The 12,996-nt window shown below is 38.4% G+C and overlaps 1 protein-coding gene across 1 annotated transcript in view; it reads right to left on the bottom strand.

Annotated features, from left to right (window-relative positions):
- Nucleotides 1–11,882, bottom strand: part of LOC150079576 (sodium-coupled monocarboxylate transporter 2-like) — a 118,993-nt gene extending 107,111 nt beyond the window's left edge. The window contains exon 1 of the mRNA XM_090384096.1: nt 11,036–11,882. Coding sequence (XP_090240222.1) covers nt 11,036–11,386 — 351 coding nt within the window. The 5' untranslated portion in view covers nt 11,387–11,882. The remainder of the gene's footprint in view (nt 1–11,035) is intronic.
- Between the last annotated feature and the right edge of the window lie 1,114 nt (nt 11,883–12,996).

The raw sequence follows: 12,996 nt of genomic DNA, 5'->3' as shown, positions 1-12,996 counted from the left end.
TACTCGGACTCCCCCCAGTCTGTATCTGGCAGAGTAGAGGTAGCAAGATTATACACTTGCTGATCCGAAAGCCTTCTAGAGAGTTACCAATAGGTTCGGTCCAGTATACTAAATAGCGGCCGGCCTGCGAAAACCGTTTTAGAGCTGTACCCTCACCGGTTGATGAGAGTCATCTACCACCTAGTACTGTCTGGTAACACAGAGGGGGGGCATTCCTCCATGTGGTGTGGGCGCCACACCTCGACCCTTGCTTACGTTGGTTCACACCTGGGTGGTCACCCACCGTGTGATTGTGCATGGAGGTTATACCCAGGATTACTAACAGTCCCACCATCGTGAAGGTGCAAGCAGAGGATCTGGCTGTTACAGACCGTCCGGACTTCGCCGAAATTGGGCCCACTTGACTTGAGTGTCACCCGAATATCAGTTCCATCAGCGTTTTAGACTCCCAGGTAGCAAGTACAGTCAGACAAGCTGTCTGGCCTATCTGAGAGAATGTCTGTGACAACCTAAACTCCTCTGATCCTATATGGTTCCGAGTATAAACAGAAAATTTATGCCATTAATACAGAATAACGGTATACTGAATCCGAACACCACCTGATTTATCTTCTCTTCATATTTGGTAGGCACATGTTCCTATACGGAATATGCACTTACGAAATACTGTCTAAGGTTTCTAGTTCAGTTGGAGGAATTCCTAAAAGCTTCGTCATCAAGGGCGTGGTTAACGGATCCGTCACGGAATTCCCCGAAGAATTTCCCTGTAAAATATTCCAGCCTGCACGAAATGCAAAATGTCGTGTGAACACACATTTGTAATACATAATGCACAATAAGCTGTGTGAACTGGGGTACTATGACTGAATCAATTTGGAAATTTTTACGTTAGCAATTATTCAGTTCAGTTGAGTGATTGGATACATAAATTAGTTGTAAGATTAAACCTACTAGAAACTGCTTGCGGAGATTTTTTTAATGCTAAACTCTCTCATTAATAACTTTTGTTCGCAGTATAAAAAAAGAAATTATGATATTCTATATAAATTAATAGTGGCAAACGATGCAACGGTACCACCTTATATAGCATGAGCGAAAAAAAGGTACTTCCCTTATCACCTGTCCATCCCCTATAATAGTTTGTCTAGTTCTTCCTTGAATTTATTAAAACAACCACTTCCACATCTGATGGAAGTTTATTCCAACAGTCAACTACACGTTGCTGAAGACAAATTTCCACACAGATATCCTGCAACCATCCTTCCTCAGTTTGAATTTATGTTTCCTCATTGTGTGTAGTCCGAGTAAAAGAAAGAATGCCATTAGCATTTAGTTTGCTCAATCCATTAAAAGCCTTAAACACTTCATTTAGATCTCCCTTTTCTTCCTTTCAGCATTCTCGTTGCTTTCTCTGCACCCTTTCTAACAGTTCCACATCCTTCATAAAATGAGGCTTCCAGACCTGTATGTAGCACCCAAGGTATGGCCTAAACATTGCCTTATACAACGGGTAATCACCCATTCCGGACATTGTTGAAATTGCTACCAGAAATTAGAACAGAGTTCTCCACGATGCTTTCAAGCGTTCGTTACGGGCAGTAATGGGTTTACACCCTGTTCATTTCGTTGAATAAATATACGTTCGTAACTGAAGTGTCGTGTGAAGTTTCGTCGGATGGTGCATGTTGTTGAGTCAGCAATCAGATTGTGTTAAAATGGCAAGTTTCATAATGGGACAGCAGAGCACATAGTCAGTAGTGGACAAGGATACTGTGGCCATGTAGGACAGCCTTGTACTCTGTTCAAAAAAGGTTCGTAGTTTCCAGACTGTAATTTGCATGACTGAAGTTTTTCACGGTAAGAATAAATGCTGTTTATTATACAACTAGAAAAATGAGAACTACTGTTGAACCAGCCCTTCAGAATCAGAAGGCCAGGGGTTTTGACTACCATATTGCTCTTCTCTGCATTGCCGAATGCAGGCAATGCAGAGAAAGGAAAAACAGTGCATATAATCAATGGTCTCCTCACACACAGACATACACCTAACGCAACCTCCTTTGTCACATATCGCTCTTGTTATTATTCCAGTTCTGATATTATTCCGTTTATTCCAGTCAGCTTTGTTCCTTTGTACCACATTACCTTTCCTTTGCAGCAAGCTTCATAAGCGAGTCTGGACTGGAAAAGAAAATTCTCCCGAGAAAAAAAATATTTTTGTTTGGATTTGTGAATACGTGTACAGAGATCCTTAGCGAGACCCTCTCTGATTTATTCCAGAATGGAATAACGAATAAGTTTCAATGATATAATTATTAAATTAAGAGGTTATTATTATTGAATCTCCTATTATTAATGAGGATTTAGTAATTTATTAATGCTTCCTTGTTTACAACAATTTGCAACTGATAACTGACCAAAGAATTTTTTTTGCTCTGTGGCATACTTAAAATCAGCACTTTCAAAAATATTCAAAAATGATTTAATGAACAGAGCTCTCGTGTTAATGATCCATCGAAACGCGACATTCAGGAATTGGTTCAAGAGTTCAAAGTAACTGGTTCTATTATACATAAAACGACATCGTGATTAACTTTGCAGAATACATAACAAGAGACACTCACGTCATGATATTGCCCAATTAATGGCATGGAGTCCGATAAATGCTGTTTATTCTTTGAACAGCACTTCTGTTTATTCTATGAATGGAAAATCCCACATAACACGAGCCAAAAATGCAGTTAATTTATGTCCAAAGTTGAATTACCACTGCATGGTCAAAACATTGGCGTCTCGTATGTTGCTAGTGTACTTCTCATAGGATTCATATTTTGACTCTGTGATGCAGGAAGTTCCCAATAATATATATAAAAAAAATTGTACTCTTCTTGTAGAATATATTTCAGCATTAAAATAAAATAAGCTTATTTACAAGATGGGGCAACTTTTTATACAGATTGACGTCCTCCGCATTTAAAGTTGTTGTTGGGGTTTCTTGGGGCCTTACTGGGGAATATGTCAGCAAATTGCGTGTGTTCCGAGGTCGATTTGCCTGTTTTCTGAACGAAAAACCTCAATTTCCGTGAGAAAAAACCATGATACTCTTTCTTGAGACCGATTAACTCAGCCAAGTGGTGAAAAAAGGTCCATAAAATTCCTCGCGTCATTGATGGAATTTGAACTCAAATTTTCCGCCCAGTGTGGGCAAGGCGGTATTTATATTAACTCTGCTGACTACGATGGTTCGCATTTAAAGTTTTCTACCATTCACAGTTCAACTCAAACATACCACGTACTCACACAAAACACACGCTGCTCTGTAGTGAATGGAATTTTAAATATTCCAAGTTTTACATGTTTTTGGACACGTAAAATTAATTAGTGTAAATTATATTTACATAAATACAGTGTGGCAATTCTACTTCACAATAAAGATTTATTTATTTAATATCACCATATTAATTATTCCATGGGGACTGATAGTAACCGTCATCATGAAATGAATGTAATGCTCTTCTATTCCACTTGCATGAATGCAAGTATAAAGAGAGAGAGAAGCAGTAAAATCTTATAGTGACATGTGTGTGAAGTTATGCTGACATTGAAAAAAATTGCGTAATTCTTTGAAGAATAAGAAAAATCTCTGTTGATTATTAATTTTTTCTCTTTATATCTTCTATTATAATCGACTTTTATTGGTGGTAAAATTGATCCTCATGTGAAGGCAATTATAACCATGAGTTTTATTCACGTATTTACAAAATATGACTGTAAGATGAGCATTACAGTTCTTTTAAAGGATTCTCCAACATGTACTTGGACATTTTTATGAGAAAAAAAATTGATATCGAATATGATCCCATGGGCCTATAAATGACATCGATAACTTCTTATATACAAGTTTTCGGCAATATAGGAATTGAGGAGGTTGCAGCTGCAGTTATTTACAGCTTACAAGCATGGACTTGTTAGAACGGACCGCAAATTTTTGACTTCATTCAGACTCAAACACGCGAGTGCATACAATTATCTGCTTGTATGCAGTCTGTTATAATACGGTCAGCATCTGGCTAGTGTGCCCTTAGTGTAGTCCTTAGTCTCAATGACAGCTTTGCTTGCTGCAAAGTTGATCTCTGTATCGAGGGTTATGTCAGCATGTAGGTTTGTGGGAAGGTCACTTAGTAGGCCAAGGTAACTTACAGCTTACTAAACGACATGACTTGCATGCCTTGGAGTAGCCATTGCGCAACATCTGTCCACTATTGTCCACGGATGAGTATAGTTCAGTGGCGTACCAAGCATTTTCTATAAACCACTTCATATGCCACTGATATTGATGGCTTCAAACCAGAAACTTCTATCAGTAAATGCAATAGACATACACATTCCGTTTTTAATGTATAAAGTTAATTATATATTTTTTCTCAGCAGAATAAAAGTTTTTTCGAATTTATAAAGAGTTTTCTTGTACTGTATTCTTAAAGTTCACACAAGAAGGTGGCGCCAACCAGCTCGCCAAATATTAGAACAACTTTCCACGTAAGTTTATTTATTAGAGTGGGATTTTGCGTATGCCATCTGCGGTATAACATACTATACATTATAATTGATATGAATAAACGTTGATAATTTTTGAGATGAACGATGTCTTTCAGACAGGCTGGATTTACACATAGGCAACTGCTCATGATGGCAAATTTTAATGCGCCAATTAAGCTTTGCTATTTCCACATTAGACCAGGGTTCGAGCCCGTGACCACCAAATACGGAGGGCGCCGAAAGGTCAGGGAATGACAACCGTATATCCCCGGAGCAATATGGCTTTAGTTGCTAATGCTCCTAAAAACCAAATAACAAACAAACAAACAACAAGCTATTTTCACGAGCTTGCGTAGACAAACCAGGAACAGCAGCAGTTCAGGATTTGTGTGGGTTGGTGCGTGTGCCTGCCATAAATTTATCAACTTGTGTCTATGCCTGTTATCCTATTTACCCCATTTTTAGTGAGAAATAGTGGACGCTCTTAAAATGCCCATGCTAAAATTTTAAAGCCGACTGCTTTCAAACCAAGATTAATGATTGAGTTCTCAGTGAATTATTCTGTCACCATAGTTATCCCTGTGTTGAAAGAATATTTGAAATTTTTTTATTATTAATCCAATAAAAAAAATTAAAAAAAGCATGTAACAAAAACACAAAAAATGAACATCTGTGTATTGATTGTAACAAAGAACAAATAGTAGTTGTAGTTGTGCGAAAATAAAAGAGAATAGCCGAGATGTAAAAGAATTGACAGGCGGATTAATAATATTGGTTTCAATTTCACTAGCGTTATTCGGATCAGCATTGTTAAGTGGTGATAAGAAAAGAAAAGCCATACCAGTATCAAATATACAACATGAAAAAACTCGAAAATATGCTTTTATTTCCTCATCTTTTAATAATCAAGAAATACATTTATTGGTAATTTGCTTGATCCAATTCATGAACGACTTTGTGAGGCGGAGAAAAATGATTCGGGATGGAAAAAATGATTAAGCCCTTTCAGTTCTTTGAATGGAAAGCAGTGGAACAACAATGACAAACACATTTTTTTACAAAACACACCCACTTTGCTAATAAGTTATTAAAAGCATCTTTCGAAGTGGCTTTATCAATTCCGAAAACTAAAAAAATTCACACAATAGAAGACAACCTTGCAGTGCCAGCGGCAATAAAAATATATGAAATTCATAGGGGATGGATGAAATTATTTAGTCTTTGAGGATGATCTCTGCTTCAAATGATACGATTAAAAAGAGAGTAGATCGCATTAATTGGGGACAGTATTAACTAGTGTCAGATGATATCTCGCACCAAATAGAGCAATACACTTCGGAATTCAGCGCTTGAAGAATCCAGTGACAATCCGAACTATGTCCGATGGTTTTTGTGAGATATCAGTATGACTTCCAAATTCATTAAGATTTACTCTTCTATAAGCTTCTTTCTGAGGCATGGATATGTTTTAAAACTTTGGCGAGTTCTTTTCGGAATGGTCAAAATGCGTAGGTGTACGCACAAATGTATGCATAAATACATCTGTGCATTTTGACCTGGTGCTGCAGCCATGACTGGGAGGGATTTCGAAATTCATGGCAGAAGTGAGAAACGTATGTCCAACTGCAAATTATGTTCACTGTATTACTTACTTATTCCACGGCGCTACGGTTCTTGTAGAACCTTGACCTCATCAATGATTTTCTTCCAGCTGTCTCTTTCCCTGGCCATTGTTCTCTATTGTCTCATCCTAAGTTGCTGGACATCTGTTACAGTCTGCTTTTTCCCCCTTTCCCAGGCGAAGGAGGGGCGGCGCTTTCGCTGTCTACTCTCCCTTCCCTATCAGTTCCTTTCTTCTACTTCTACCCCCCAGTCTTCTGCCTTCCCTCCCAAAACTTTTCCTATACAGCGTATTACCCCACAGGTCCAAATCTAATACATCAAAATTACTGTCCGAACCGTTAGACCTCTAGAGAAACTCATTCAGCGAAAACCCCACTCTATGTTTAAACAAATTGTATTATTAAGCAAACGGCGAATAATTTTTATTTTATTTTATTTTTTTATTAGGTCCTAGCCGCTGAAATCTCAGGAAAGTAAGTGGCAGGACCTGCCAGAGTACAATTAGTCTTATTGGTACACCCGGCCGGCGGCCCCGTCGCTGGGTATGGTAACGTCAGGCCCCACTAGGGGGCCCGGCGACTGACAGGCCGGATGAACAATGGGCACAACATACTACATTCTACATGACTCACACACTATCAAACCTCTGGCATTGACAGGGCACTGTCACTCGATACAGAGAATGTACGCGGAGATGGGAGAAATCCCAGGAGCCGTTAGACCCTCAACGTACCCAATACCCTAAGTTGCCGTAGGTCGTGCTCTATGTCATCCACCTCCTTTTCGGTCTTCCTCTCGGTTGCCCTTGCATTGCTTTCCTTGGCCATCTGTTTGCCTCCTTTCCTATCACGTGGCCTGCCTATTTAAGTCTTGAGCTCTTTATCACTCCTTCTATATCCGGTTCTCCATATAGCAGCTCTTGGTTTGTCCTCATTTTCCACTCTTCCTCGATTTTTACGGAGTCAAAGATATTCCTTAATATTTTCCTTTCTCACACATTTAATGATTTTTCGTCATTCTCTTTAAGCACCCATGTTTCACTAAGTCATGACAAGTCGTACCGCTGTTTTGTATAACACTAATTTCGTTGTTCTAGAGAACAGTTTTGATCGAAAGTGTTTCTGCATGGAACAATAGCATCTTTTACCAGCATTAAGACGAGCCTGAATTTCTGGGGTATTACTACTTTCGTGTTGAATCATAACTTCCAGATATTTGAAGGATTCTGATCTATTGAAACTATGCTTTGCTGTTTTCCAAATATGTTCAGTACTTTGTCTCTCCCTCCCACCTGTAATCATAAACTTCGTTTTATTTTCATTTACCTGCAACCCAACCCTTTCTGCTTCTTTCTCCAACTCTTCAAAAGCTGTCCTGGGAATATGTGGGTTTCTTTCAGTCATCACTACATCATCTGCATAGGCTAAGTGCTGGTAGTCTGTTATATATGATCCCATTGGAGGTGGTGATGGCCGATACTTTCCTCATAACCCTCTCCAATAACAAGTTAAAAAGGACTGGCGACAAAGGGTCCCCTTGTCTCAGCCCTCTCCTCACTTCCAAGGACTCGAGAGATTCCTTTGCACATTAACCTTGCACTTGCTTCCTTCCAGCATGATCTTCGTCAGCTTTACAAGCTTTTTTGGTATGCCCAGGCTTCCCATCGTTCAATAGCTCCACACTATCATATGCCGTGCTGAAATCAATAAAGAGATGGTGCAATTCTACATTATATTCTTAGATGTATATTATATTTGTGTGAAGGTGGAAATATGGTCAACAGTTGGCCTCCCTGCACGGAACCCACATATTCACCAACTATTCCTTCTGCTAGTTTTGATATTCTTCTAGTCAGAACGGAGGATAAAATCTTATATGTTGCACTAAGTAGGGAAACTCCTCTGTAATTCCTACAAATTAGTTTGTCTCCCTTCTTGTGGATTGTGATGATTACCGCTGTCTTCCAGTCATTTGGCAATTCTTCTCTTTCCCATATGTCCGATATAAGCTGATGTAATTTTTAGATCAGTTTCTCGCCTCCTGCCTTTATGAGTTCTGCTGGGATGTTATCTTCTCCGGGTGCTTTGTTATTTTTAGCCCTTTGGACTGTATCCCGTACTTCTATTGTTGGGCTGAGGATACCTTCAACATTATCTGTTTCTTCTTTCGTTTCTCAGTTTCTTCTGGGCGTGCCTGTTCTTTATTCAGTAAGGAATTAAAATGCTCTTTCCAAACTTCTGTGATCTTTGCTATTTCCCCCCCCCCCCCCACTATTTCTCCTTTCATATTCCTGCACAGGTTAAGACGCGGCTGGAAACCTGTTTTTATGTTTCCTATTTCTTTATAGAATTTCCTAATCTGCCCTCTGTCGTATTCTCCTTGTATTTTTTTTATTCTTCCCTTTTCCCACTCTCTTTTCTTTTGTCTACATACTGACTTCGTTTCAGCTCTTTTAACTCTGTAGTCCTCTCTGTAACATTTTATTCCTAGTTTGGTTTCGTTCTTCCAGGATCTTCTCACAGTCCTGGTCGAACCAGTCATTTCTCACTCTTTTTTGTTCCATTCCAAGTACCTCTCCTGCTGCTACACTCAGTGCTTCCTTAATATTTTCCAATTTTTTTATTGATGGGCTCACCTTCCTGTGGTTGGTGCTTCTGCAATTGTTCCTCCACTTTAATTCTACATCTTTCTCTAGTATCTTCATCTTCTTTAAGCTTATCTTGTTGATATTTTTTCTTTGTTATCCCTCCTTTCCCTCTATATATCTTTGAGAGCCTATTTCGCAGATGGTACCTTACCATAAAATGGTCTGAATCACAATCTGTCCCCTGTAACTCCTCACATCCGTTACATCTGTAGCATGACTAGTATCAATGAGGATGTGATCTATCTGATTTCGTGTGAACCGTCAGGTGAAATTCAAGTTTCTTAGTGGATATTCTTATGTGGGAAATTTGTGCTACTAATGCTCAAGCCTTTCCCTCTTGCAAAGTCTATTAGCCTTTCCCCATTTTCATTACTGGTTTCATGTAAGCTGTTCATATATAGAAAAAAATTTAGATTTTCAAATTGTTTTTTAATCCATCTGAATTTAATTTTAGTTGGAATTCAGTGAAATGTTGAATGTAGTATAGTTCTGTCAAAGGATGCGTAAATACACGTGCTTTGAGTGATCTGTTTCAAGCCCGTGAGCTGTTTCTTGTATTCTCTCTGTCTTGTGAAATCCTCTGACCATGTGGTCGTCCCGGAGTATAAACAGAATTTTTTCTTTCTATAGTCAATTTACAAAATTAGAAAAATCCTGCTCACGATTTGACACTTTTAGTATTTTATGCAGAGTGTGTCTATCTATGAAACTTCTATTGTAATATTGATGGGTTTCTCGTGAGAAGGTTATGAAAAGAGTGATAAAACTTAATAAACCTCTCCTATTTCTTCATAATGCAAGACGGGACCTATCTGCCTAATTTAATGATTAGGTCCAGTTTTTCTTCATATTCGGTCGATAATTTCGAAAAAATAAATGAAGTAAATCTTTCTCTTCAGGAAAGGTATCAATATTTAAACTTCAATTAGAAACTTCGGGTGTTTCAACATAAGCTTTCGTTATGGTGAAAAATGTTTTTAAGGCAGGAGGCACTGACTAGAGGTCAACTCTAGAAGTTGAGAATCAAAAAGATCAGGCTTTTCTTGAAACGGAAATCTCTTCTCCAAGTGAATTCAATGAATGAGAACTTGTAAACTTTTGTGTATGGCGACAAAAAGAATGCCCATCGGTCGTTAAGCTGCCTTAGATATCATAATTCCCTTTGCATCAACATATCTTTACTAAAGTGCACCGGAATTGGTATGTATGGTGAGATGAATAATCAAAAACAAGCACATAGCATTCGTTGAAAGCTGAGTGTCTTTCAGTGACTATTAATCCTGAAAGACTGCAAAAAATTGAAGCTCATTTTAGTTATTCTTTTTTTTTATGTAACTGCGTTTTTATCAAAGAAAATAAATTTGTTTGTTTTATTAGTATTTAATAAAAATTGAGTGTATAATAAATAATTATTTGCCCTATCGGTCCCTAACGGAAATTACTGTTATTGGGTCCGGGGAGCCTTGAAACTTTGTAATCAGATTTAGGGTGTTGCGGGATCAAAAAGTTTGAGAAGCAACGTCTAGTATCGAATCCCGTCGATAAGTGGGGAGGCTGACTGAGATGCTTTTAAGGTTGGTTTGAGTTAGCCGGTCTCAGGCAGAGACATGGAACTTTCCTGTTTTTTTTTAATTTCTTTTCAAGAAGCAAATCTGCCTAGAACACAGTTTAGAAACACGTTGCACAGACACTTCCGTCTGTTATTCTTTGTGTCAATATGAAACTCAACTTTAACCTTCAACATTTTTAATTTTCCTATTAAATAAAATGTAGTTCCCCCCAAAAAAACTTAAAAAATCTTGCAGAAGTATTTTCTCCATAATTACAACTTCCCTTTAAAAGCGAGTTTATATAAAGAACTTTCATTTTAACTTCTTTTGTATTATTATCTTAGCGCATTCACCTTAACCGTTGCTTTGAAATTTTTATCCACAACCACTCGAGAAAGTTTATTCTGGCAAGTTTACCACCCTCTGTGCTTTTGAGCATGTGAGCTGCCTTATCTCAACTTCGAGTGTTAATAAATAACCAAAAAAAAAAAAAAAACAAACATAAAAATAAATAAGCTTTGGCAGTTAAGCAAATCTCAGATATTTCGATAGATCTTAATTCTGAACAGGCATGCATGTTTGGCAGTCTTCTTTATTTTTCACGATTTACAGATCATTAAATGAAAATTATATTACTGCATGTCACGCAATGAAGTGAATCATTTATTGGTCTTACCTCGTAGATGCTGGTGATGCCAAGGCGATAGAAAACCGGAAGATACAGATAAGCGGTCACTGGTAGGGCAGCGAACAGAGCTAGGAAAAACATCGAATACTGGGTGTCGTACAGATAAACCTCTGTTGGCACCCCCATCATGATGATACCGGACTGTGTGGTGGCCATGACGGAGAGAGCTACCGCGAATACATTCAGGGACCTTCCTCCCACTAAAAGATTGCTGATGCTATTCGACTTCCTTCCTTTCCACGCGTAATATGCTCCAATAGCTGCCGACACGAAGAACATGATCCCCAGGGATACATAATCGACAGCGCCCAGGTAGGTCTTAGCTTCGGGGTCGGTCATGGCTATGGGAGATTCACTTGGGGGAATTTCTTCCCACCGTATTCTTTAGGCTTGAAAATGTATTTGAACACCCTATTGAGAAGTTCACTCGCTTGTTTGTGAAAACAGATTTCTCTTCCGTTTGAAACGTGATGTTACACCTCACGCACTGTCACGCGCGAAATGCGCCAGTCACAGCTTAGAGAGTAGAGGTTAGGAACTACCTGTAGAGCACCTCACCCTCCTCGTGGCTGTGCTGGCTGATGCTGTGTGTCATCGATGACGGTTAATCCTTTAGGATAATTAACGCGGATTCACGATTTTCAGTCACGTGATTGTGAGAGAAAATGCGAACGCCACCGAGTTGTTTTATTCGCACTTTTCTTCCGTTATCCTCGCAGGTAAAGTGGGACTGATATTATATTCCACTCTGGAAGTAGGCCATGCAGCTGTAGATCCAGGTTACGTACAACGGAGTATTATGGGGTAGCCCTGTATGAGGGTAATCGGCCTTTACTTTCCCTCAAGATACTCTTTGGAAAGAAGTCAGTTTGACAGCCGCTTGTTCCTAACCCAGACAGAAAGTGGGATTAGTGACTTCTTTCGTGACAAGCACTTCAACAATATCTACATTATTTCTTTTAATTGCATTTCACAATTCGTAATTCTAGTAAAACCGTGTGTCAAAAGTACTCGAATTAATATGTGACTCATTTCGATTATGCTGCTAATCAGTGACGCAGAATTCCTGCTTGCTCCACACATAAGGACGAATAAGTTATCTTTGTCATTGTTTCCCACCAGGTGTGAGAGATTTTGATTGTAATTGCATGTACAGAGAACTTAGTTTGTAATTTAAATCGAAAATAGACCGTCCATATATACTGTATATGAACAGTTGGATTGTTTTGTTCACTTTAGCAAAATACCAACGTGCCATTGTAGAATACATCTGAATAACCTCACAGAAGACGGAAGCTTCTTGAATTGAGCTATAAACTTTCAATATTATTGCTTCGATAAACCGGTTGGTGCTGGTGCCCTCTATCGTCATGCAGCGCAATAAAATATAATTTGCATTTTTATTTTCTCCGATTGTTCAGAAGAAATTTTTGTATCCAATGGTGCATCCAGAAACACTGGTACCGTTTTACAAGCGAAAACTCGGGACAGTAAAATTACATAAATATATATATTGAAAAAATGTTCTTGAGTAAGAATCTAGTTCCCCCGCTTCTGCCAGTGTGTTTCTGTTTTGTATTGATATTAAAACTTTGGAATGAATCAACTGGAGCCTTTTTCTTGGAAAAATAGTATGAAGTATGGATTGTAATAAAACCAAGTAGACAAGGATATAATGTATTGCTTTTCAACAGCATCGGAAGACTGTACCATTATAACAGTAGTTTGACTTGCATTGAACACAAACTTGAAATTGTGCACGTTTTTTCTGTGATTTTAATAAACCGGATTAGGCAGGATTTCTCACTTGAAATTGTGCACGTTTTTTCTGTGATTTTAATAAACTGGGGAAGTGAATTATGACAGAAGAATTACTCCCTTTTACTCAAAGATCTCTTTCAGCATAGTGTGATGGCTTTTAACATTTTCAGTGATGTGCAGCATTGTTA

This window comes from Mastigoproctus giganteus, chromosome 10 (assembly GCF_048544385.1).
Source record: "Mastigoproctus giganteus isolate SK-2022 chromosome 10, ASM4854438v1, whole genome shotgun sequence".
Taxonomy (NCBI): domain Eukaryota; kingdom Metazoa; phylum Arthropoda; class Arachnida; order Uropygi; family Thelyphonidae; genus Mastigoproctus; species Mastigoproctus giganteus.
Note: the sequence above shows the minus strand (reverse complement) of the source record. Positions and strands in the feature narration are given on the sequence as shown.